The following is a 27,092-nucleotide window of genomic DNA, read 5'->3' on the forward strand; positions in this document are numbered from 1 at the left end:
TGGGGGCGGGGCGAGGAGCCACTTCCGGCGGGGCGGGGCTTGCGCGCGGGAGCTGCTCCGCTGGGTGAGCTGCGGCCACGGTATCCTGCGGCGTGGATCTCCGGAGAAAGGTGAGCCCCGCGGTGCTCGGTGGGTCCCCGGTCACCCTTATTCTGTCCGTCGGCCTGGTTCCTCCTGCGCAGTGGGTCTTCCTCACCCCGGCCTCAGTGTACCCGGGCGGGCCTGAGACTCCCGGCTCGCCGTCCCGCAGCTCCGTGCACAGGGCTATGGCCCGGCAGACTTTGACTCCCGGGCCCTCCGGCCTCCTGGGCACCGTTTTGTGTCTGGCTTCGTGCATCCTTGTTCTCCGCCCCGGCTCCCTCCACTCGCAGTGTCCCTAGGACTTGAGGGTCACTTTTGTTTGTTTCCTGAAGGTCGGAGAGAATTGGGTAGAGTTTGCACCAGCTCCCTGCCACCTTTCACAGGCCTGCTGGGAGCTGCCACCCCGCCCCAAGGCCACATCCCATTAGTGGGTTGCAAGTGCCAAGAAAGAAAGTATTTGCTGTCTTACAGGGTGTAGTAAGGTGGGGAACAAAACGACTGGTAACAATGTCATTACTTTTTTTTTTTTTAAAGCAAAAAAAAAAAAAGTCTTGTTAGAAAGGGACGCCGCACTTTTCTGAGTTTGGCTGAATATAGTCATTAATAGAAAGTTTACACACGTTAATTAGGGAGTTGATTACCTTTAAATAATCATATTTTTGCTTGTCTTTCCCAAGTGCTAGTTCTGATTTTTGGCGTGCAGTATTCAGAAGTGAACATAATTCCCTATAGTTGCTGTAATTAAGAGTGATTTGTATCTTGTAAGGTTTCTTTTGCTTAAGTGGGACAAATCAGTGTATTGCTGCTACAACTTTTGGGTCTTTGATCAAATTCCTAAATGTACGAAGCCCTGCACAGAATTTTTTGAGGATTGCATTCACTTCCTGTAATGGACTAACACGTCAGCATTAATTGGGAATAATGACGCTCAAGTTTATTTAATTGAGCATGAAAGGAGAGAAACTTGGAATGGCTGATAAATTCTTTGCTATACTTGAAAGCTGACCCAAGACAAATAGATGTTTGACCTCATTGAGTTAGACTTAAGTATCAAGCCGTAGTCACCACTGAAGAACTTGTGGAAATCCAAAGGAGGGACCGAGATAACCTGTAACTACTTGCATGAAAGGCAAGTCTGTGTAGTCCTAATCTGAGTTTGACAGTGTTTCAAGGGTCTCTAACAGGATATTTTATAGAATCAAAAGTGGGAGTTAAGGATCTCACAAAAATGCTGAATTATGTGTGAGTTAATGGTAATCATCTCAATGTCATCCTCTGTCTCTGGTGCCATCCATCCAGTGATTGTTACGTATACCTCTGGAGTTTTATATGATTGCCTCAGTGCAGGAAACTAGTATGTTAGTATTAGCCCAGTTTTTTTTCCTAACATGGATATGCTGGGATGTTTCAGGGATAGCCAGGAATAGTCATGGCAAATGCATCATTAAGATCCTGGCCTCTTTCTATGAATTTTTCTTTGTGGGTTTGTTGTTTGTGTGAGAGAGAAAAGGTCTCACTGCGTAGCTCTGGCTGGCCTGGAACTCACTATGTAGACCAGGTTGTCCTAGAACTTACAGCGATCTGCCCATCTTTGCCTCCTGAAGGCTGAGATTAAAGAAGCTCATCACCACTCCCAGCTTCTCTGTGAACTCCTAAATATAAATGCCATTGTATAACATATGCTGTAACATATATTAGGATTACACATTTGAAATAACACAAATTGTTTAAATTACGTTTATTTTTGGGAATGGGCATACACATGCCATGGCATGCTTGTGGAAGTCAGAGATGACATGTGGGAGTCCATTCTCGCCTTCCACTGTTGGTTCTGGGGTCCAACTCAAGTTGTCGGGCTTGGTGGCAAATGTGTTTACTGGCTGAACCCTCTTGCCAGCCCCTGAAATCACATATTTGCCTATATGGAAATTGGTAGTTGGAAAACACAGCAAAACCATATTGCTAAATATCTTCCAGTTCATCCAATTAAATCTATTGGTTTCTAAAAAAAAAAAAAATACAACATGTTGTTAGGAGCTGTAGAGATAATTTATATTAACTTATGCAGAAATTGTTTCAAAGTTGCAGAATCTGGTGAGTGTGGTGGCTGTGCATGCCTGGAACCCTAGCTTTTGGAAAGCCCATGTGAGAGGCCTCAAGAAAGCAGCTACCTTGGGCAGCATATGAGTTCTAGGCTAGTATGAGACACAGTGAGAACCTCTTATCCCACACACACCCCACGCCAAAAAAGGGTGGAATTGAGGTGGCTCAGCCACTGAAGGTGTTTGCTGTCTGAGTTTCCTATCCAATATATACATACACCGCACAAGGTGAGAACCAATTTCCCGAGTCATTTTCTGGCCTCAGCCCTTATGTGACCACATGCATGCACACACGCATAAATAAATGTTGAAAAGCCAAAAAAATGGAGCCAGTGAGGAAACTGAAGGAAAACAGTATGTGCTCATTGTTGTGGAGTAATTCAAACAAGAAATGCAGACTTCTTCCAACTGGAGTTATTATCAGCCGTAGTAGCTAGGTCTATTCATCTAAGAACTTGTTTGATTCCTCCCCCCCATCTTAGGTTTTAAAATTATTTAGGCAAGATTAAGCAAATATAACTATGAAATTCTCAAAGACTTAGGCATGTTAAACATATACAAAGAGAATCAACTACTAGACACCAAAGCTTTTTTTTTCTCTATTTTGCTAGAATAACTTGGACTGTGAGTTATATATTAAAATTTCATCCCTGAGAACCTCCTCCCCCCACCCCAGAATTTCTAGAACCTTTTTCTTATAAGTAAGTTGTTTTGGGGTTTTTTTTCCTTGAGATTTGTTTTTATTTTATGTTTATGGTCATTTTGCCTGCATATGTTTATGCACGGTGTGTGCAGTTTCCAAAGAGGCCAGAAGAGGATGTAGGATCATCTGCAACTAGAGTTACCAACAGTTGGTAGCCACCATGTGGGTACTGAGACTCTAACCCAGGCCCTCTGGAGGTGCAGTCAGTACATTTAAACACTGAACCATCTCTCCAGCTTCAAAAGTAAGTTGGTTATGTGGCCGGAAAATTTCAGTTTGTGCTTGATTGCTTTGGATGTAGAACTAATTAAGCCTGGGTAATAATTTCAGTCATTCTCAGAGCTTCACTAGCCAATTTTTGCACTTTCATATGCTCAGCCCTCTTGTATTTCTTGCACTTGATTAACCAGAATGTATTGGTAAACTAATGTAAAGTGACTGTCACTAGCCAAGTGCAAGATTTATCATTGTCATACCTTTCCAGATAACAGAATGATTAGTTTTTGTGTGACAGTCTATATATTGGTGGTTCTTTAGTATGCTAAAGTCTGCAAGTAATGAATACAAGGCAGATACAGGGTCGTTTTTATTTCTAGATTTCACAGCCCAGGTCTTAATGTAGTCAAGTATAATGCCTTTCATTATCATGCCTTTCCAGATAACAGGATGATTAGTTTTTGTGTGACAGTCTATATCAGTGGTTCTTTAGTATGCTAAAGTCTGCAAGTAATGGATACAAGGCAGATAACAGAGTCGTTTTTATTTCTAGATTTCACAGCCCAGATCTTAATGTAGTTAAGTATAGTGCCATCAAGCTGTTACCCTTGGTCCCCCCCGTTCAGTAAAGTAGACCCTTAAGCCCTGGGTCCTCCCCTCCATGATGGAGAAGTTCCTTTTCTGCTAAGTGTGCAAACTCAGAGAACTGGAATTTTACCACCACACCCACTTCTCCCACTTGCTAGCATTGAGCAATGGGTCTTTGGCCGCCCAGAATAATTGTGGAATCTCTCAGAATTAATGTTTCTGTAGGGCTGAATTTAATATAGACATCTAAGCTGCCAGAAAGAATGGGTGAGGTTAGTGCTAAAAGGTTACAACTTTCAAGAAAACTGTTTTTTGAAACAAGGTGCATGTATTAATTTAAGTAAAATATAGCACTTCTAAACATGTCTTTGCAACTAACCACATTTTAAATGCTTATTTGTCCATATGGCTAGTGGTCACCATACTAGCTAGACCTTTTGTTTTTGTTTGGAGACTGCATCTCAGCTGTGGCCCAGCCTGGCCTGGAATGTATAACTTGCTGCTGTTTTTTTTTTTTTAAACTCTCAGAGTCTCTCTCTCTTCTTTCTCTCTCTCTCTCTCTCTCTCTCTCTCTCTCTCTCTGTGTGTGTGTGTGTGTGTGTGTGTGTGTGTGTGTGTGTGTATACAGCTATCAAGCAGCTCTCAAGCACACATCAGAGAACAAGCTTCAGCATGCACCACGTGTCTGTGTGCCTATGGAGATTTCTCCTCCCGCCTTTTATGGGTTTCAGGGATTGAACTCAGGTTGTCAGGCTTGCACAGTAAGTGACTTCACTTGTTGAATCATCCTGCCGCCCCATAGTGGTCCTCTTGCCTCAGCCTCCCAAGTACTGGAATTACAGGCACTAACCACCACACTTGACCTTTTTTCTCTCTGTGTAAAGGGAAAAAAATGCTGAATTTAATAGAAGAGGGTCAGAATTTGAAATATAAGTTTAAAAATCATTTGATAATGAGAGATGGGGTAATGCCTTTCATAACCTTTGGATTATCCTTGTAGATCTCATGATAAGTCCTCATACAGCTATGTAGTTCATTCATGGAAATAATTTTTTCATATGTTAATATATATTTGTTGAAGGGAATGAGGAAAATGAGAAATTTCTGTCATTTGATTATAAAGACAAAGATGCTTCACAAATGAACTCCATAAATGTATTTTTCAATGCCTTGAATAAAAGCTTTGTTTTGTTTCTTGTTATAAATAGATTTATATGGCTCTAATGCTATCAAGATTTGGGAGTGTATGTTTTGGTTGTGTGTCTTCATAAAAAACAGGCCTTTTGTCACAGATTTTAATAGGAATTGTATGTGTGGGCATAGACTGTGAGTGTGTGTGTGTGTGTGCGTGCACGCACGCTCGCTGTTCTATCCTTTCACTGCCTTATTCCTTTTGAGACTGAACCTGGAGCTAGCCTAGCAGCCAGCAAGCCCCAACTGTCTTCATGGCTTCACTCGTCACAGTACTGGGCTTCTTAAGTATGTGCTAGAGATTTGTGCTCCAGTCCACATGCCTGCCCAGCCAGCACTCTTACCCACTGAGCCATCTTCCTTATCAAACATTTTTTTAATAAACCTTAGTCATAGTACAAATTTCCAGTTGTCTTTTGCAGAGATGAAGACTGGGTAGGGTCCTTTGCTTTGCCTGTTGACTGGCAGTTGACTCAGTGATAAGATAGAAAACCAGATTTCAGAGTGACTGTAGATGTTGAGGAAGCGGAATCAAGCAGCAGTCTAGTGTGGGTGAAGGTAAGCTTGAAGTAATGGCTGTCTGGGAAAGGCTGATTTGTGTCATGAGGAAGTCAGAAGAGTGTCAGGATTCCCTGGAATTGGAGTTACACACAGGTGACAGCCACCCCGTGGGTGCTGGAAATCAAATGCTGATTCTCTAAAGAGCAGCAAGTGCTCTTAACTGATGAACTGCCTCTCCTTTTTCGTTTTCATTTGGTTTTGTTTTTTTGAGAGAGGGTCTAACTGTGTGGCCCTGGCTGTCCTGGAACGCACTATATAGACCTCGCCGGCCTCCAGCTCACAGAGACCCTTCTGCCTCTGCCTCCCGAGTGCTGGGATTTAGAAGCATGTGTCACCGTAACTGGCTCCTTCTTTTACCTTAAGGGCTTTTATATAAACATGCTCACCATTAGCTGTGCTAAGCATTTTCTTAGTTTTTGTCCTCAAGAGGGCTCTATAAATTCACTTAATAGTTTAAATTCATAAGCCACTATTTGAGGGTTATGGGAAAATAGATATATCGAAGAATGTATATGTTGGGATAATTAATTTATTTCCTAACACAGCTTTCTTCCTTTGCTCTGGTCTCCAAAACTTTGAAGTAATACCACCAGCTAGAGATGTTTGTGTGGTGTAGTTAGGTTAACGACCTGTAAATTAGATGCTTTGCTAAGAGAATTTTCTGATTGGGTAAATGTTTACATATAAGTTCACTAGTGACTTCCCCAGGAAAGGAACATCAACTGTAGCTGGGTTTAATCTTCAGATTAGGGCAGTGTGGTATATTTAGCTTCAGAAGATGTGGCATCCCTGACTACTGTAACCTTGTATTCATTTCTTGGGGATGTTATAACAAATTACAACAAACTAAGTGCTAGTTTTGTTTTAATTACTACTTGACAGTGTGTTGTGGGACTTGCGGAAGTCAGAGGATAGCTTTGTGTGAGGCCAGTTCTTTCTCCCACCTTTACATGGATTCTGTGATCAGATTCTACTCATTAGGGTTGACCAGTAAGCTCTTTACCCCTGAACTATCTCACCTGCCTTTGACTGGTTCTCCCTCCCTTCCTTCCTTCCTTCCTTCCTTCCTTCCTTCCTTCCTCCCTCCCTCCCTCCCTCCCTCCCTCCCTCCCTTCCTTCCTTCCTTCCTTCCTTCCTTCCTTCCTTTCTGACGTTGATGGCCTAGTCCTCTAACTGTTGCAAAGGCAAAATAAAATTCAAGTGCAGGTGTTGGTTGGGCCATCCTCTTTCAAGGCTCTGCCCTTACTCTCCTCACTTCTGATAATTGTCATCAGTCTTTGGTATCCCCTGACTCACATGTGTGTTACTTCGATCTCTGTGTCTGTCATAGCACAACATTCTAATTCTGTGTCCCAAATTTCCTTCATTTATAAAGACATCCATCTTTGGACCCACACTAAATGAGTATGACTTCATTTTAACTTGATTACATCTGTAAGGACTATATTTCCAAATAAGGCACATTCAAAGAGATTAAGCATAATAGGAGAGGAATAAGATGTTCTGTGAAATTAATAAGAACTTATTTATTTTCACTGATGGAATGGAGGCATAGATGTTCAGCATTCATGTTCCACAATGAAAGATTAATTACAATATGAAAGGCCAGGAAAACTATTCACTTTGATTTAATTTTATGATTTTGTTGTTTCTTGAGACCTTAGCTTCTCTAATAACAGAGTAAGTTATTTGTAAAGTTTATGAAACAGTTTTTTGTTTTGTATTGTTTGTTTGTTTTTTCAAGACAGGGTTTCTCTGTGTAGCTTTGGAGCTTGTCCTGGCACTGGCTTTGGAGACCGGGCTGGCCTCAAACTCACAGAGGTCCACCTGCCTCTGCCTCTTGAGTGCTGGTATTAAAGGTGTGCACTACCTCTGTCCAGCTTGGTTTTGTTTTGTTTTGTTTTGTTTTTTTTAAGATAGGGTTTCTCTGTGTAACAGCTCTGACTGTCTGGGTTTAAACATCTGTACCACTGCGCCTGTTGTGAAACAGGTTTTTAACCGATAGCTCCTCTGGAATTGTTGTTGTTTTGTCACATTTTTCAGTAGAGTTCCAAGATAGTATTACTTAATCCATAAAATAAGTGCAGTAGGCTCTCTGACCTCCGGTTCCTATGGTGGGACATTTTCACCAGCTTCCTTTCTGACTGCAGGCTAATTAGGAATTTATAGTTCAAACAGTGTGTTTGTAAATAGTTCTTTTCAAGGGACACCAAAAGTTTAATCTTTTTATACAAGATGCTAACAGTCAAAACTCAAAGGGCTTAAATCCTTATTCTAAATCCTTTGCTTTTCATACTTATACTAGTGAGCTAGTCTTCAAACACAGTTGAGTATTAGAATTACCTAGAAGACTTAAATGACTCGTGCCCCAAGTTGAACCCAGGCATAGTGGCTTTCAAAGCTTCTCTGGTGACTGTGATCATCGGAGCAGGAACCACTGGCATTCAGTGGCCTTCTTGTTCCATAGCATCAGGTCTCTCACACAGGCTAACCTTGAGTCACCGACCCATTTGGATGTCTGTTCACAAGTAAGACCATTATCCACTCATCTGCATAGCTGTGCTTCCCAGACTTGCCCAGACACAAAGGCCACCAGGTACTATTCAGTGTACAGAGTCCTGAGTGCCCCCTCCAGACTCGCATATTAAGTTAACAGTTTAACTGAGACTTGTCTTGACTTATTATCAAGCATACTGCTTTCTGTGTTAACTGTCTCTCGTTTTCCTTGAAGGTGAGCTGTCATGGACCTGCGGCAGTTTCTTCTGTGCCTGACCCTGTGTACAGCCTTTGCTTTGAGCAAGCCTACTGAGAAAAAGGACCGAGTACACCATGAGCCTCAGCTCAGTGACAAAGTTCACAATGATGCTCAGAATTTTGACTATGACCATGATGCCTTCTTGGGTGCAGAAGAAGCCAAGAGTTTTGATCAGCTGACACCAGAAGAGAGCAAGGAAAGGCTTGGGTAAGATGCTTGTTCTGTTCTGGGGGTGGGGGGCACCATTTATAAACCAGCTAATTATTTTTTTCCTTTTCTTTTCTAGTTTGGTTACTAATAAAGCTGTGCTGAGCTCTGTTTTCTGAGTACTAATAACAGAATTGCTACCACTAAAATTTTAATAAAATCCCTTCTTTCATATACTTCTCCACTGAATAACAATATGCACCTCATTCTTCTACAAAGTAAAATCATTTTCGTGAACGTACCCTGTAGGTCTGGAAAGATGGCTCAGTGGTTAAGAGCATAAACTGTTCTTGCGGAGGACCCAGATTTGGTACCCAGCACTCCTGTCAAGAGTTATTTATCTGTAACTCTATCTAGCTCCAGGGTATCTGATGCCTTCTAGACTCCAAAGATACCTGATCTCTTATGCACGTGGCAACAGTCAGACACAAGTACACTTAATTCAAAATTAATAAAATATTTTGCCTAAAGTAACCATTACTATTGGAATCATGCTTCATCATCTTGATTCCAGAACATTATGTGGGGGCCAAGTAATGTTTAAGTACCTAATAAACTAGAAATTGGGTTCCCTATTTCTGTAAAGTTTATTATTTCCCTAGGCACCCTTTAATGAAAGTCAAACCAACCATGCCCTGTAACAGGGGTGTCCAGCCTTTGATGGTGTGATATGATGTTGTCATCTACAACAAAGCCAGGATTGGGAGGACAGCTCAGTGGAAGCATTGTCCTGTGTGTTCAAGGTCCTGTGCTTGATCCCTAGCACCTCGAAAAACAAAACCGTAATAAAGACAAAAATGACTGTACCAAATGATGGCCTTACTTTCAGGATAGGAATGGCTTTCAGTGATGCTGGTCTAGGCAAGTGTTTGTGCCCATAAGCAGCTCTTCGCCTAAGGACTTCAGTAGTGAGGCTGGAGAGATGGCTCAGTGGGACCTGGGCTTGGTTCCCATCACCCATTCTGCAGCGCACAACCATCTATAGAACTCCAGGGCATTCAACGCCTCCCTCTGTCCCCATAGATACTGCACACATGTGATACAGAGATACCCATGCAGGTAAAACACACAGACGTACACTAAAAAAAAAATGTTTTTTAATCTTCACTTAGTAGAATGATAACTGCCTGTTTCTGGGGTTCTAAACATGTCTTTTTTTTTTTGGCTCTTCAAAACTCTTATTTTTTAAAGAGAATGCAGGTCAAACCTGTGAAAATATTCTCCTGAGTGCGTATCATTGGTGCAGCTTTGTGGACTGTTTTCAAGAGGTTTATGTAGCAGCTTGTACCACACTGCAAGTTTTGCCATCATGTGCAATGCTATAATTGTAAGATATTTTTCTGGAGTTTTCTTTGATGAAAACTCAAAGAGCAATTTATTCTTTGTTATATGCTGACTAAAGTGTGCAGTTTTATTCTTTGGTACTGATAGAATAAAAAGATTTTGCCATCAAATGAACTATACCTCAACATTTGGAGATGATTCAGAAACACACATGAGAAAGCCGGTTTTCTTCTGTCTACTTGTTCTCTGTCTGAGAGACCATGCTTGCTGTTAAGTTTTAACATTGTAGCTGTGCTAACATTTTAGGCTAAAAAGAGTGGTACAGGAGGGTCCTCTTGGCCCTTTATGGCGTATCTACTAATATTGTATATGTCCAACCTACGTCTTGGTTTGAACAAGTCCCTGCAGAATTGCTCTCAAATGATGTATGACCCTTAGGTTTAGGCTTACTTAGCGTAGATAGGACTTTAGTGAGCCTCCTGGCTTTCTGGCTGGTCACATAGCTTATCTAGCAGTTTTCACTAGAGAAAAGTGTTCTTTTTTTTTTAATCAGTAAACATCAGTAGTTCAGCACGTTAACAGACTATATATAGTTAGAAAAATTATGAAGACTCTTTTTTATGCAATGTATAAATGAACTAAGTAGTTTGCTTCCCTCAGATATTAGAGATAGTGACAGACATCCTTCATTTATGCAGTAACTGCCTTGAAAACACGAATGTCAGGGGAAGCCCGGCGCAGTGGCACACACCAGCGCTTGGGAAGCTAAAGCAAAATGTTTGTTAGTTTAAGCCCAGCCTGGTCAACATAGTGAGTCTCTTCCCTCCTAGAGAGAAGAATCCCAAATAAACTTTATTTTTTTTTAATGGCATTTTAAAACATTGGTTTGTTAGCTAACTTCATCCAAATTTGCAAATCTCAGCCCCCCCCCCCATCATTCTTTAAGAGTTATTATTAAGGGGAAAAAAATCATTGTCATTATGTGAGGTTTTTAAAATTTAATACTAGTTTTGAAATCTTCAAATATATGGAAAAGATCACAGAAAGCATTTTCAGGACAAGTTTAGTAGATAATTTCCAGTATCTTTTTCTATTAAGAATGTAAGTAGAGAGCCCGGGGAAGTGGTGCTTGGGAGGCAGAGGCAGGCGGATCTCTGAGTTTGAGACCAGCCAGGTCTACAGAGAGAGTTCCAGGACAGCTAGGGCTGCACAGAGAAACCCTGTCTCAAAAGCCAAAAAAAAAAAAAAGAAGAAGAAGAAAAAAGAAAAAAAGAAAGAGAGAGAGAAATAAAAGAAAAGAATGTAAGTAGAACTTTTTCGTTTTGGGGTTAGCTTGGGCTGGCTCGGGCTTTGTGGCCATTTGAGATAGGCTCTCACTGTATGTGCCAAGATGGCCTCCATCTTGGAGTTGTTTGACCACTTTTGCCTCCCTATGTTAAGATTGCAAGCATATCTCCTGGGTGCTAGCAGTACAGCCCTATCTGGTCTGGAACTCACAGATCCACCTGTGTCTTTAAGTTTTTATTGCTGTAAAGAGACACTATGACCGTGGCAACCCTTATGAAGGAAACATTTAATTGAGGGGACTCACAATTTCAGAGGTTACGTCCATCATGGTGGGGAGCATGGCAGCCTGCAGGCAGACCTGGTGCTGAGCTGAGAGCACTACAGCAAGCAGACTGACAGTCACACTAAGGGAAGCTTGAGCAAGAGGCCTCAAAGCCCGCCTCCACGGTGACACACTTCCTCCAAGGCCATACTACCTAATAGTGCCACCAGGACCTGTCTCTGCCTCCCTGAGTTCAAAGGTGTGTTCCATCATGCATAGCTCAATGCTGGAATTTCAGGCATGTGCTATGAATGCCCAGCTCTTTTCTACGTGCGTGCGTGCGTGCGTGATAGGATTTTGATCGTCTCAGACTAGCCTTGAACATACTATGTAGCTGAGGATTACTTGAACTTCTGATGCTCCTACCCTACTTCCTCAGTGCTGGGATTCTAGGTGCGCCGCTGCACTAGGTGTGTGTGGTGTTAGGATTGAACCCAGAGCTCCATGCATGCTAGGTGAGCACTGTTACCACCTGAGCCACAGTCCCAATCTTTTAAAAAAGATTAGATCTATTTTATTTTTATGTGTATGAACGTTGTGCTTACATTTATGTATGCGCACCACAGGCAAGCCTGGTGTCTGCAGAGATCAGAAGAAAATATCAGATCTCTGGAACTGGCGCTATAGATGGCTGTGAGCCGCCATGTGGGTTTTGGGAACTGAACCTGAGTCCTATTTAAGAACAAAAGTACTCTTAACCACTGAGCCATGTTTCCAGCCCTTATTTTCTCTCAGAAGGTGTGTGTGCATATACATCAGGCTATACATGACTCATGAAGTAAAAACATTTGCTAACTCTTTCCAAAAAGAGTTTGCCAACCCCTGGGTTAAGCGGGGGTTGATATGGAATAGAATGCTGTTCAGCCAGCCACTTTTGTTAAGAGAAGCCCATCTTGAACAGTCTGTCATGTGCTTATTTTAAGTGAGCAGTATTTCAGGGTACTTATAATAGCTTAAAAATACCTTCTGGGATTGGGAGAGGTTCTGGTACTTTTCTTAGTAGTGGCACCATTGGTAGCAAGTACCATTTGAACATAAACTGAATCCCATTATAGTCAATACAGAAGTTTTCTTAATGGTTAATGTTATTAAAATTCTCTGAGAAAAATTCACCCTGTGTCCTTGCCGGTGGAGGAAAGTGTTTTAAGAGATGGCAAATCGGTGCATTCCTTTTTCTATCAGTGTTTTAGAGCGGAGGTTAGAAGATTGTACATTCTCTGAGTGAAAGTGTTTATGTCTATAGTTAAGTAATAGTTAGAGCTAATGCTGTATCAGTATGAGTCTGTTTATATTCTTGCTAGTAAGAACTCTGATTTTTAATCACTTTTTCATGCTCTACTCATGAAACAACCATGAACTAAGAAAGAGCATTTGCTACCACATGTATAGTTTTTTTCATTCAGGCAGAGGCAAATGCGCTGATTGTTCACTTCTGCTGAAAGCTGTAAATATAGAGTTCCCATTTTAAATCGGGCTGCTTATTGTGTGGCTTTACATAGACTGCCTGAGTCCTCCAGAAATAGTTTACATCTCTTGGGTTCTTTGTCATAAGCATTTACTTAGTGATGTTAGAGATCAAACTCAGGTCATCACAAACACACGGCAAGCACTGTACTCCTGTGCCACACTCAAAACCCATAGACCTGTCTGTTAATCTTTCATTAAAATGTCATCTAGCCGAAGGAAGCTTATAAAGGAAGTGGGCCCGTACTTTAGCCGTGTTTTGCTTTATAATCTGCCTGCTAATAACCTCTCAGCTTACTAACAATCTTATAGCCAGAACTGCATATTCTTTCCATATCATTTCCTCAGAGTTCTGTGTTCATGGTTATATGTAAAAATCTAATTCTGTGTCATATATAAGAACTAGTGGCATTTTTAAGATTGGTGCCTCCTGTATTCATTTGTTTTTCACAATTATCTTGTCTTAAAATATATGTGATCTGAGAATTTATTTATCTGTTTATTTTTTGAGGCAGAGTCTACCCCGAGAGCTTTAAAAAAAAGTATGTTTTTAACAAAAGATAACAGGAGATTAGGTTTTTTTTTTCTAAAAGCAACTAAATTTTTTTTTAAAAGTCTGATTTAGATATCTTGAATTCTGATGAAAACATTGTTAATGCTTGTGATTATTTACCAAGAGATATACCTTCTGTAATAAACATAATGAAGAAAAATATAAAGATTTATATTATGTTTGATGCAAAAGTGAGAACTCATGTGACTTGGGTGTTCAGCTCAGACTCAGCGCTAACTGGAGATTGTCTGGGTTGACGTAGTACCCAGTGCACTGACCACGATCTGGTTACCTTTTCCAGATGGCTTGTTACAAGCCAGGAACAGGTCAGTAAAGAGAAGTGTTCCCATGTCTGTCTGACAGTTTTGTTTTGGAAGCTTTTTTTTTTCTTTTTTCCTGTGTGTTCGTCTTGGGCAACACCTATGGTCACAGCACACTTCTGGCTATGTCCAGAGACTTGTGGTTTTTTAACTTCTTGCTGGATTTCTCTGCATTTTCTACAGAAAGATTGTAAGTAAAATAGATGGCGACAAGGATGGGTTTGTCACTGTGGATGAACTCAAAGGCTGGATTAAGTTTGCACAAAAGCGCTGGATTCACGAGGATGTAGAGCGGCAATGGAAGGGGCATGACCTCAATGAGGATGGCCTCGTTTCCTGGGAGGAGTATAAAAATGCCACCTACGGCTACGCTTTAGGTAGGTCCCTACTATCTGGGGGAAAAAGCCTTGTGGACCTGGCCCTTGAAACACAACTGTTTTGTCTTGTAGAATGATTGTAGATAAAATAGACGCGGATAAAGATGGGTTTGTGACGGAGGGGGAGCTGAAATCCTGGATTAAGCACGCCCAGAAGAAATACATATATGACAATGTTGAGAGCCAGTGGCAGGAGTTTGATATGAATCAAGACGGCTTAATCTCCTGGGATGAGTACAGAAACGTGACTTATGGCACTTACTTGGGTAAGGGGCAAGATGTCAGGCTGGCCGAGACTGTGGTCTTGAGTCAGAGAAACAAATGGGTCAGACAGGAAAGAGTACTGTGCCAGACTTCAATAGTTTGATTCTAAGTCGACTCCCCTTTGTTTCATTATTTTAAAATTTGTATATCGTATATTTTAAGTTTTGATTTTGGTCCTCTGAAGTTTGACATTTATGTCTTGAGCACTGCAAATGTATTTTGCCAATTTTTTTCCTTTTTTCTCTCACATAAAGATGATTTTTAGAGTAGATCTCATGTAAAAGACTGTATTGTTCCAGCAGTGCAAAGTGAGAGGCCTTGCTTTGAGCTGTCTCATACCATGGTACAATTCAAATTTTGGACCTGAAATTCAAGTCTAATTAGATTATTTTGTAACTGGTAGAAACTATTGGGAATGAATGGAATAAATTCCAATAAGATAGCTGTCAGCTCAGCATGTCACTGAAGTTGAGAAATGAAAATCTCCCATTTGTTTTCTCTGGCACATGAGTTTATATCAGCCTGCTCTGCAAATGCTTCATGGCAAGCATTGCTTTGACTGCTTTGGTTGTGGATTTGGTGGCCTTTGTTTTTATCGGGGCTACTGGGTGAAAATCTTTGACTCTGATGCTGTTCTCCCTTGCTTACTGCTGAACTCCAGGTGGCAGTCTTACTGAGCTGATAAGCAGGGGTGCTTTTACTCAGAGATTTCTGCACTGTGTATAGTTTCAGTGTGAGGCATGCAAATATAAATGGTACTTTTTGTACTTTAATCCTGGTATTAGGCAAATTAGGGTTAGAAGAAACATTTCCCACCAGTGACTGACAGTAGTGTGTAAAGGTGTGTCCCTCCTCTCCCCACCAGATAGCCAGCTGTCCTGTTGATTACAGAACTTATGCCTTTCTGGTGAAGAGACTCTCATTCCGAAGACTAAAGTGGCAGTCTCTCTGGGCTTGACATTGAGCCAAGAACCAAGCATATCCACCAAATTAAGAACATGTGTGTTAACCTAGCACAGATGGAGAAGCATTCCATGTTTCATGCTCTCTGGCTGAGACCCAACTCCCTTCTGAGTTAATCAAAATTAATTATAAATATGAAGCAAAGGATAGACTAGACTATCCGTGATCTCAACAAAATGGTGTGCTAATAAATCTCAGCTCAGGCTTTGGTACTCCCTTGCTGTCCAGAATTCTGCTTCAACTGTGTATAATTACGTGCATAGAAATCTGTTGAGAGCTTTCTTGCCTCAGAGAGCTGATGATTCAATGTAATGGGTATTTCTACTGCCTACGACTGCACTGGCTGAAGATGTAATGTCTTTATAAGGCCTCTTTCCCAGGAGGGCTGAGGGTGATCAGCCCTCAGGGGGTAGCAAGCTGGCTTTAGACAAGTGTGAGGAGTTTTCTGAGAATGTGTTCTTGATTCAATTTGAGTTTGTGTATAAATCATCTCTACTTTTAAAGGCTATTTAGTCATTCCATTTTCCACAAAAGGAACATTTGTACTGTATACACTGTCTCTCTCATAAGTAAAAATAAAAGATACTAAGATTGACCCTACTTACTTAGAGCAGAACCAGAGGCTGCAAGCAAGGCCAGCAAGCACTGTAAGCTGCTGTTTGGGACAGATGCCACACTTAAAGTAGTCTGCCTTCCCTTTCTGTTCTTTTATAGGTGTGTTTTGTTGTCGGGCTACCTGATTCTAGTTGCCATGTTTTGCCCCAAGGAAGGAGTCAAGGGCCTCTTAGGAATCTAGTCTAAACGCATAAGTTGACTGCTGTTACATTATTTTACTGAAATTTAGTATTTGTTTTTAAAAGACAGCTTAGTATTTGAGAAAGATATTATTTCCTCCCATTCTTCATCTCTAACTTACTGTGGTTTTGACTTTATATATGCAGAGTCCCACAGCCTTGTGTGATTCAATTTTAGTACTGTTTTTCTTGATAATCAACAAAGAAGCTTCAAGCTGCTTAATGTTCAGAACAGGGCAAGGTTTTTTTTTTGGGGGGGGTGTTGTTTGTATGGTTGCTTGGGTGTTTGTGTGTGGAAGTGTTTTGTTTGGCTGGTTTGGTTTTTTGAGACAGGGTCTCACTGTGTAGGCTTGGATGACCTAGAACTGCTCTGTAGACGAAGCTGGCCTTGAATTTACAGACCTGTCTGTCTCAGCCTCTTAGCTCCTGGAGTGCTGGAATGAAAGGCACGAGTCACTATGCCTGGCCTGTTGCTGTTTTTTTGTTGTTGGTGGTGGTGGTGTTTTTTTAAGTCCTCTAATATCAAACATCGTCAATGTGGTATTATTGTTAAAAGGGACCAGTAGTACCATGACCTTTGTATTTAGTGTGTTGTAGGAACAGTAGTTTCTTCACTTTAATGTATCTTCTTTTTCTCAAAGTATCTTCATACCTCTTTTGGTCCATACTGTAGCCCAGTTTCTTACTTTTGCAGTTTACAAAAATTAAATTTTAAGTCTTCTAGATGCTTATATGGAAACCAGCCGTTGCTTATACAGCTCAAAATCATAACAGTCTACATATTTTGATTTTTTATGAGAGAGAGAGGAGACCAGAAGAGGTGTCACATCCCCTGGAACTAAAGTTACAGGTAGTTGTGAGCTGCTGTATGGGTTCTGGGAATTGAACCTAGGGCCTCTGGGAGAGCAGCCAGTGCTCTTAACCACTAAGCCAACTCTCCAGTTCCATATTTTAATATTATTTTCTGATAAAAAAAAAAAAGCTTGACCAAAGAATAATTGACATCTAGAATGTATCTATCCCTCTCCAAAATGTCCTTGGGTCGGTACCTTTCCCTCTGCTTGTCCCTCAGAAACCTACTTTATCTACCTCTGGAGCAGTCTGCATCTTTTACCTGTAGATTTTGGGGTGAGGGTCAGTGGGACCATTCAAAATGGTGATGTTCTTGTTACTTGAATCCAAGTGACATTAAAATGAAATGAGGCAAAGACATTTGATACCTAGAGTCTTAAAGGAAGTTCTAACATTTAATAAAAATGACGACGGCTGAAGGTCATTGGCTGCCAGCTATATATACCAAATACTGTTCAGCTGATACAAACTATGTAGACCAGACTACAACTCAGGTCACCTGCCTCTGCCTTCCACGTGCTGGGATTAAAGGCATGTGCCATTATAGCTGTTTGTTTCTTATTAAATTTTTTATAACCACCTGTAAGGCAGGCGCAGTCTCGTGTTATAGAGTAGGAGAATGAGACAGTTCAATTTCTTGCCCAAGAGCTGGAGAGATGTTTTAGCATTTAGGAGCACTTGCAGAGGCCCTGGGTTCAATTCCCTGCGCCCACATGGTAACTCCCAACCATCTGTAACTCCAGCTGAAGGAGATCTAGTGTCTTCTGACCTCTGCACGCACTAGGCTCCCACATGGTGCACAGACATACATGGAAGTGCAACTCCTGCAATAAGGTAATTAAAAAGTCGAAAGAAAAAAGTTGCTGACCCAAGGCCACACAGCTAGAGGTGATAAATTTGCACCCAAACAGTATGACTTAAAACCTCCACTGCCTCCCAGATAGAACTAATAAACCCAAGCCTTCTATTAACCTTACACCAGTATGATGAAACAGCACATGATTGAGTAACTAATCAGGGGCCAGTTCCATGTTGAACCTGATTTGGAGGAGTGGTCACTGAAGCTCAAACCAAGTGTCTTCTTACTGCTGCTTCTGAAATCAAAATCATTTCTTAATGATTGGTTTAAATTTATCTGTGTGTTCATTGTTTGATTTATCTTGTTTGAAATCAGTCTGATCCGTAAAGGTAAAGCTTTTTGTGTTTTCTGGAAGCCTTTTAAGACTTTGCCTAAATTTTTGTTTTCTAGACGATCCAGACCCTGATGATGGATTCAATTATAAACAGATGATGGTTAGAGATGAGCGGAGGTTTAAAATGGCAGACAAGGATGGAGACCTAATTGCCACAAAGGAGGAATTTACCGCTTTCCTGCACCCTGAGGAGTATGACTACATGAAAGACATAGTCGTGCAGGTAGGCGAGACCAAGGGTTTCCAGTAGCAACTCAGCCTCTCCTTCTGTTGTTTGATTCTGCTTAAGTGCCCTAGGTTCTCCGCTCATCTTAAACTGCCCATCAGATACCGTATTTTCCTATCTCATTGGTGGTTTCATATAGTGAGAATAAGAGGCTGTCTTGAGTGTTGATCAGATGCCAGGTAATTCTGTAACACTCCAGCGTTCTCACAGAAGGCAGTCTGCTAACAGTGCAGACTCATCTCTGATTAGTGAGAGCTCAGTGTGACCAACAACCTTTTGTCATTTGATAGTGCCCTCCAAAGGACTCATAGTTACTGTAGGTAGAAGCATAAGTAATGGCTAATAGTTAACCATTTTCTAACAAGAGGAACATGTGTCTCCCTCCCTCCCTTTGTTTTTTGTTTGTTTGGATTTGGGATTGGCTGGCTAGCTGGCTTGGAGATTGGCTATCACTCCATATCCCTGGCCTGGGATTTGCTATGTAGGTCTGTATATAGACCTTCAACTTGGGATGAGCATTCTATCCTCTGATTCTTCTGTCTTTGGCTCCCACAAAGCTGGGATTGCATGTATGTGCTATCTTCCCTGGTCTTAACCATACAAACCATATTGTCTTTTGGAAAATTCAATTAGAAACTAACAGTCTTTTTGTTCTTTTCTGTTTAGGAAACAATGGAGGATATAGACAAGAATGCTGATGGTTTCATCGATCTAGAAGAGTATATTGGTAAGTCTCCTGTTTCTAGTGTCCTTAAATACTGAAATGCTTGAGAAGTTGTAATCATCCATAGAAATAGTTGACCTCATGGGTCAACTCTTAACAGATAGTTAAGCCAGACCAATGTGTAACTTGGGCAGGAGAGATTGGCACGTCCCAGTTTTGGCCAGAGGTCCTAAGTTTGGTTCCCAGTACCCACACTGACTATAATTTCCACTCTAGAAAATCTGATGCCTTCTTCTGGTTCCCTAGCTGCCTGTATTCACACATGCCATACCTTCACAAAGACACACAGATACGTATGTGCACACATAGTTGTTAAATAATAATTTAAAAAGAAAGTATAACAAATAAATTGATGGAAAAGCCAGGCGTGAATCTCAGCACTTGGCGGGTAACTGTAAGAAGATCAGGAGTTCAAGGCCAGTCTGCACTGTGTGAAACAAAAAGGCGTAGTGAATGGGTGACCAGCTAAGGGTTCATTGACTGTCATACACGTTTTTCTGTCTGAGTCTCTGGTTAATTTCCACTTTACTTAGGGTGTTTATTTCCCCCACACACAAACACCTCCTTTTTTGTTTTGTTTTTATGAAGGAGCAGGAGCAGGGCTACAAATGAAACTTGAGAGGGGGTTGAAAATACTGTTTTTATTCTTTGAAAATTTTATATGTGTGCATAATACATTATAAACTTTTTCTTATCCTGAGAATAATTAATTTAGCAAATTGCTGTACAATTACTCAGTGTCTTTGTTACAAATGGCATTCTCTTTTGGAGCATACCTTTTTTTGTGTTGTTTTTGAGACAGGGTTTCCTCTGTGTAACAGCTCTGTCCGTCCTGGAACTTGCTCTGTAGACCAGACTGATCTCAAACTCACAAAGATCCATCTGCATCTGCCTCTGCCTCCCAAGTGCTGGGATAAAAGGCATGTGCCACCACTGCCCAGCATTTTAATACACATCTAATGGTATATTGAGACAGGTTCTTACAGTGTTACTCAGGCTAGCCTTGAATTTGTAACTGTTGAGTTGTTGTATGTCTGTTCCCGGTATTAATACCTTAACAGATGAGTAGTTCAGCTATTTCATCCCATTTTGCTGGTCGTCTCTTCCCTCTATTGACTGTTTCCTTTACTGTACAGAACTTTATAGTTTTGAGTGATTCCATGTGTCTGTTTTTACTTTTGTGTTTTGGCACCTTAAACAAAATATCCTTATCTGTACTTACATATTCCTCTACTGATCTTTATGGCTTAGTTTTGCATTTATGTCTGATTTTTTTTTTTTTTTTTCACTCTTTTATACATAGATATCCAGCTTCCCAAGTAGCGTTTGCTGGAAAGGTTATCCTTTCTTTATTGAAAACTTTGTGGCTACAGATATATAGATCTATTTCTGAGTTCTCAGTTCTGCACTCCACATTCATAGTAACTTTTCCAGTGAACTTTCTAGTGTTTTGTTTTGTTTTGTTTTTGATCTCTGGTCTCGGGTATTAACTGTTAACCCTGAAAGGGAGTCTTAAAGCTCACTACCTCTGCTGCTGCAATTAAACTGCACTGAGGAGAGTCTCTCCTTCCCTCAGATACCCTTCCATCGTCCTTGCTAATGAAACTGGGATGAGCAGTGAGAGAGGTTTTTGTGACATGATTGAGCTTTGTCCTGATACAGTGTCTTATTTTCTTAACAAGTTCACATTTATTTATCAGATTTCCTACTTCTAAGTATTTTATCTTTTTATTCTTGTTTTGACATTTTGTTGATACAGTAAAAGCTAAGTTCCCCATTTAAACTTTTGAAGCAGAGAAATTCAGGCTCATCACAGTTAAGTAACATCACTTGCCAAGCATTGAGACCAAATAAGGAGATACAGGTTTTCTTCTGCATCGTACAGATTCGGGGACAGAGGAATCCCATTGTGAAGCCACAAAAGAATCAGGAGTGAGTGTAGCTTTCTTCTGTGGGTCAGTGACTACTGCAGGGTCGTGCAGCTGGTGTGCTGGGATTTATAGACCTCCAGATTCTCTCCCCAGCAGCGTCCAGTTTATGGGTGTGTGTTCTGTCCTGTTAAGAAAGAGATCATGAAGAAAAAGTGAGAAGGGGCCAGTTCTGCAGACCCAAAGCTGCAGGGTCTCCATGACACAGGGCAACAACAGGATATCCAAGAAGAATCCGAGCAAGGGCCCAGCATCGATAGTGTAGCAGAAACCAGACGCCTCGAACCAGACCAGTGACTCTTTGCAATGAACACTTGCAAGAAAAAATGCGTGAATTTTATTTTATTTTGCTGGGGGGTGGGGTTGCAAGGGCAGAAGACAGATACAAAAGGACAGGGGAATTAATGGGATCAAGGTACATGAAGAAAAGACACAAGGAATAAATAAAAAGAGGGGCTGGAAAGATGGCTCATCAGTTAAGAGCATTGGCTGCTCTTCCAGAGGACCCAGATTCAATTCCCAGCATCCACGTGGCAGCTCACAACTGTCTGTGACTTCCTGTACACATGTTACCTTAATATAAAACAAAACTGTATCTATGTGTTACTGAAGCCCTGTCTGTGTAGCTGAGAGGAGAGATTTGTGACAGCCACGTTACTTTGTTCTTCTAGCTTCTTTTGAGTTATATGCCAAATTTTATGATGTAATCTATCGTCAAAATTGTTTTAAATGATCTCATAGCTGAAATTCAGACCCGGTTTTGTTTTTTACATACAAAAATTTAGAAGCCTCTTGACATGTGAAAGCATTTGTTTCCAATTTTCCTGGCCATCTGCTTTCTTGAGACCAGTGCCAATGTTTTTAATTATCTCTGGCACTTCTTATGCTTTAGTAAGTTTCATTACAAGTGAAGAGGAGATTGTAGAAGGGACAACTGGGTGGAAGCCATAAGAACGATGCCATGTTCTTATGTCCCTCTCCCGACAGGGTTTCTCTTTGTAGCTTTGGAGCCTGTCCTGGAACTGGCTGTGTAGACCATGCTAGCCTTGAACTCACAGAGATCTGCCTGCCTCTGCCTCCCAAGAGCCGGGATTAAAGGTGTGTGTCACCGCATTCTTATGCAGTTGAATTTTTTATTGTGTATGTAGTATTCTGGCCTGCATGTATTCCCTGCAGGCTAGAAGAGAGCACTAGAGCTCATTCTAGATGGTTGTGAGCCACCATTGAACTCAGGACCTGTGAAAGAGTAGCCGGTGCTCTTAACTACTGAGCCATCTCTCCAGCCCCACACACAGTTGAATTTTTAAGAAAAAAATTACATATGTGGAGCTGAGAATCAGGAATTGATTCTTTCCTGATTATCCCTTCTCAGTGTATTCTTGAGGGGTGTTCCTCTTTGCGCAGGGCATACTTGTCTTGACTGAAGACCACTAGTACAGTGCATTTACATAGGATAGGTATTGACTGGTAAGTAGATAGCTTCCTTCAGAATTTAGAACTCTGTCTCCTTAAATCAGTGGTCCAACATAATTAGCCACTTGGTAAAATGCAATGCAGTAAGCAAGAGAATCTTGAATCTTAACTTGATATTAGTCAACTTTCTTTTTTTTTTTTTTTTTTTTTTTAATTTTGAGATGAGTTTTCATGTAGCCCAAGCCAGCTTTGAACTCCTGCCTCAGTTTCCCAAAGTGCTGGGTTTACAAACATGTACCACCATGTTCAGCTTCACCTCCTTATTTCTGCCTCTTCCCCACCCCCACCCTCCCAAAGACAGGGTTTCTTTGTGTGACCCTGGCTATCCTGGAACTCACTCAAACTCACAGACATCAACTGCCTCCTGAGTGCGGGGGATAAAGGCATGTACCACCACCGCCCACTGCCCAGCTTCTGCATTTTGTTGTTGTTGTTGTTTTGTTTTTGATACAGGCTTTTCCCTTTCACTTGCTCAGTTTCTGGAAATACTCTTGTTAAGCCTTGGGAAAACTTTCTGAAGTCTCTGACTGTGTGGGCACAAAAAGGGTTAAACCAGGTTAGCATGAGACAGCCTTTGGAGCAAGGCTAACTCTGTTGTGTGGATACCTGTGCACACAGGTGACATGTACAGTCATGACGGAAATGCTGATGAGCCAGAATGGGTGAAGACAGAGCGAGAGCAGTTTGTTGAGTTTCGAGATAAAAACCGGGATGGGAAGATGGACAAGGAGGAGACCAAAGACTGGATCCTCCCTTCAGACTATGACCATGCAGAAGCAGAAGCCAGGCATCTAGTCTATGAGTCAGACCAAAACAAGGTAAGTCGTGCCAGGCCCAAGCAGTCTGGCCTTAAACAGATGTCATCAAAATATAGGGTCTTAATTACCTTAAGTCTGTCAGGGACCTAAACTTAATGACCAGAAATCTTTAGGGCAGCACTTACTATCTGATCGCATTTTGGGAAGTGCTCTTGCTCTGTACTTGTTTGTGGTATTGGAGAAACCTGGGCTTCAGCAAAGAGTGTTGGTTTAAAGGCTGACCCAGCATGTGTCAGCTCTGGCTGTTATTTCCTGTGTTCTTTTACCTATTACAGGCTCATTCTACCTATTTTCCAAGCCAGTCATTGCCATCCTAAATCAAACACACACAAATGTATATGAAATTTTTTAGAGGAAGAGAGGCAGACACATTGACAGCTGACTGACTGAGACTCTGAATGCAAAGCCCTTACTGGCTGTCCTGAAACCACAGTGTAGACCAGCTCTGCCTCCAGCTCACAGAGACACACTGGCATGTCTGTCCCTACTGAGATTAAAGGTGTACACTGCCACTCCCAGCATCAAATATATTCTTAAAACTTACACTCTTTACATGGGGTTATACGCCAGCTTTTCTCTGGACCCTGTTAAAGTGGAAAATTGTCTGAGGTGCTTAGGTAATCAGGTTTTTACTAAGCATCTCACAGTAGTCTTTTTCTGAAAGCTGGATTTTAAAGACAGCATGGTTGGTTGGTTGGTTGGTTGTTGTTGTTTTTTTTTTTGTTTGTTTGTTTTTTGTTTTTTGTTTTCCTTCTCTTCTGTGTGGAACATCCATTAGGCTTCCAATGCTGCTGATTAGGGTTCCTGCTCAGCCTCACTTCAGCAGCCAGCTGTCGAGTCCTGAAGTGTGAGACATAAGAGCAGTCTCCTTTGAGGAGGCTTGTGCTGTTGGAGATGAGTGACTGAGCCTGTTTTGGATGCAGCTCATCTTGTTAGAGTGAAGGAGGTGAGCTGAGGATCAGCCCTGGAGAGTTCACTGTTCCTGTTAGCCCTCTGTATGGTGCCTTCTGGAGCATCAATCGGTTCCTGGCCATCTGCCACCCATATCTAGCAACTGCCCCATAGTTAACTCCAAAAGGAGTGTTTGCTACCCAGGCAACAGATTTGCATTTCTTTTCACTTTGGACTCTTTTTTTTTTTTTTTTTTTTTTTTCCCATCTGTAGCTCAGGCTAGCCTTAAACAGGCTAGCCTTGAACAACTCTTCTGTCTTGCTTTCTAAGAACAGAGGGCAGACCAGGGCCTCAGTCATATTAGGCAAGCATTTTACCACTAAGCTATATCCCCAGCTCACTGTGAGTAACTTTCTTGATGATGAAAAAAAGATGCTGGAGTGTGTGTGTGTAGTAAGGATAGGGGAATAACAGTTGGGTTTGCATGTAGAGGGAACTAGAATATTAAGTTACTATAGTCTCAAGTTACTCTTATTTTATAGCAATTTTTCTGAATTTGGAATGGCAAGTATATATATGGCCTCAATTCACTGTTTCCTGTGATTTCAGGATGGCAAGCTTACCAAGGAGGAAATTGTCGACAAGTACGATTTATTTGTGGGCAGCCAGGCCACAGATTTTGGGGAGGCCTTAGTGCGACATGATGAGTTCTAAGCTGCAGACAGAGGAACCTACATTTCTTCAAAAGTAATTTATTTTTACAGCTCTGGTTTCACATGAAATTGTTTGCGCTACTGAGACTGTTATTACAAACTTTTTAAGACATGAAAAGGCATATTGAGGTAATGAAAACCATGCTGTCCCCATTCCTCCTCCCCTCTGAGGGACTGGAGGGGACCCGTGCTTCTGAGGGACAGCCCTGATTAGTACACTTGTGTTTGTAGGTTTACACTTTATATGATGTATAACGTGGTGTGTTTATTTTTGTATTGTTCTCTGGTTGGGAGTATAACATGAAGGATCAAGATCCTCAACCCACACTTGTAGGCAAACATTAGCCCTGTACTCTTTCTCAACCCCTTACCACATAGTCTTCTTTTTGTATAATTCTCACTTAACTAATTTTTTTAAAAGCCTGAGATCAAAAGAAATGTTCAGGAGAGAGAAAAAAAGGAAAACATGTACTCCATGGTTTATGTTTAGAGAGAAAATGCTTTATCTTTCCTGTTGAAAAGCTCCATTTTACAAGTGGCCGTTCAGTTGTCTCAGACCCAGCCACTGAGCCTGCCGTTGTCTGGGCGAGGTTAGATCCCGATGCTGTAAGACAGCTCGACGCAACTTGACTTCATTCTTTCCCCCCTTTAAGACTAGCTGTTTGCTAATTTTGCCAAGCACAGCTGTGGTGGGAAGAATTAGGGCCAGTCTTGAAAAATGAATCGAGTGGTGTGTATGATCTCTTCACAGTGCTATTTCTAGCTCTTTATAGAGCTGTCTCCAACTAGAAACAGCTGGAAAAACGAAAGGAAAAAAGTGTGTATGGGGCATGCATCTTATTCTGATTGTGTACTATTAAAATCACTGTCAGGCCCCTTCAGCCCCTTCCTAGGATTTAATCTTGGTTTTACTGCAGTTAAAGTTGACTTTTTTCCAATCATGTCACTGAAAGTGCCTTTAACAGGAAAAATAATTACTGAATGAGAATTTGTTTAAAAAGCGACAGGATGAATGGTTGGGACCCTTCCATGAAAGCATTGAACCTCCTGATGCAATGGGGAGTTTTCCCTTCTTTCTCTCTTGTGAACAATGGCTAAATAGCAGTATTAGTTACAAGCTCGGTTGCAGTGCTCCTATCTGGGGGCTGGTTTCTATAAAGACCTCGTGCTGCTGATTTGACCAGGGATCCTCATACCTCAGAACGCAAACCACTCTCTGTCAGGCCTCTGCTTACCAGGGCTTGAGCTCTGACTTAAGGATGGAAGGACACACAGAGGGGGCTCTTTGGTTTGAGGACCACTGCTCACCCTTTCTGTCTTTAACCCATCACATCCCATTTTGTCATCTGCCTTTCTCTCTGACACTAAAAGATGGGGTAGGTAGGAAGACCGTGGATCACCAGGTTGCCGTCCTTAGCAAAAACCCCATCTGTTGCCAACTCCATTTACCCATATTTTGTGCAACCTAGTATTTTGGTCTCTTATTACGGGCCTCTTAAGAATTATTGTATTCCAAATCTTTAACCCTCAGGTTACTAAGATAAATATATGTATGTATAATCTTTATTATTTCCTATATCTGAATAATACATTCAGGTGGTGCTGGGTGATGGTCATATCTGAACCTAGACCTACCCTTTGGTCTTCCACAATCCTGTTGAGGTAGGCTGCTTGGTGTGGTAAAGAGCCAGGTGTGGTGTAACTTCACCCCAGCCATCGCAGCAAGCTCTTGATAGCAGATACACTCGAAGTTTTAACCCCAGGATAGGAGTGATGAACATTCTCTGCCTTCCAGATCCTCAACTCTTTATTGTTAAGGAGACCAGAGATAATTAATGCCACCAGCCCTGGCTTAGAAAGGGTGCTGCATCATACACTGTGTGGCAAGAGAGCCTTACAGCTCGTTCGGTGCACAGAGCCTAACACTGATGTGAATGTCACACACTTAACCAGCAAGCTTAGTGTGCTGTGATGGCATATTCTGGACATGGGATGCTCAGCAGCAAGAATTGCTCTCATCTCCATGTGCCCCACATAGTGTTGGGGTTTGGGTTTGGGTTTCTGGTTTAAATCAAGTCTGAAGCAGCGAGCTGTGGCTGCATTGTCCATAAGGTGTGCCCTGTGAATGCTAAGCTCTCTTGAATTTGAGTATTGATTCTTTTTTATAGAGTGTAAACCAAGTTTTATATTCTGTAATGCAAACAGGTACCTATCTGTTTCTGAATAAAACTGTTTACATTCA

At 41.5% G+C, this 27,092-nt stretch overlaps 1 protein-coding gene across 2 annotated transcripts; it reads left to right on the forward strand.

The window, feature by feature from the left end:
* On the forward strand, positions 1-27,092 carry Calu (calumenin). Of its 2 annotated transcripts, none has more exons than XM_051175805.1 (7): positions 1-110; positions 8,174-8,404; positions 13,818-14,011; positions 18,134-18,300; positions 18,970-19,030; positions 23,047-23,246; positions 24,747-27,092. In XM_051175805.1, the coding sequence occupies exons 2-7, from the start codon at positions 8,184-8,186 to the stop codon at positions 24,849-24,851; spliced, it is 948 nt and encodes a 315-aa protein (XP_051031762.1). In that variant the 5' UTR covers positions 1-110; positions 8,174-8,183; the 3' UTR covers positions 24,852-27,092. The 2 variants fall into 2 exon arrangements, with proteins under 2 accessions (XP_051031762.1, XP_051031761.1); XM_051175804.1 differs by lacking the exon at positions 13,818-14,011 and adding an exon at positions 14,084-14,277.

The sequence above is a fragment of the Phodopus roborovskii genome, unplaced genomic scaffold, assembly GCF_943737965.1.
Source record: "Phodopus roborovskii unplaced genomic scaffold, PHOROB, whole genome shotgun sequence".
NCBI classification, from domain to species: Eukaryota; Metazoa; Chordata; class Mammalia; order Rodentia; family Cricetidae; genus Phodopus; species Phodopus roborovskii.

What these genes read in the sequence shown, in the direction of transcription:
- Calu (XM_051175805.1), top strand. Translation starts at nt 8,184, where the DNA reads ATGGACCTGCGGCAGTTTCTTCTGTGCCTGACCCTGTGTACAGCCTTT. An exon ending in GAGAGCAAGGAAAGGCTTGG is followed by an intron (nt 8,405 to 13,817) that starts GTAAGATGCTTG and finishes CATTTTCTACAG; the next exon opens with AAAGATTGTAAGTAAAATAG. An exon ending in CACCTACGGCTACGCTTTAG is followed by an intron (nt 14,012 to 18,133) that starts GTAGGTCCCTAC and finishes TTTGTTTTCTAG; the next exon opens with ACGATCCAGACCCTGATGAT.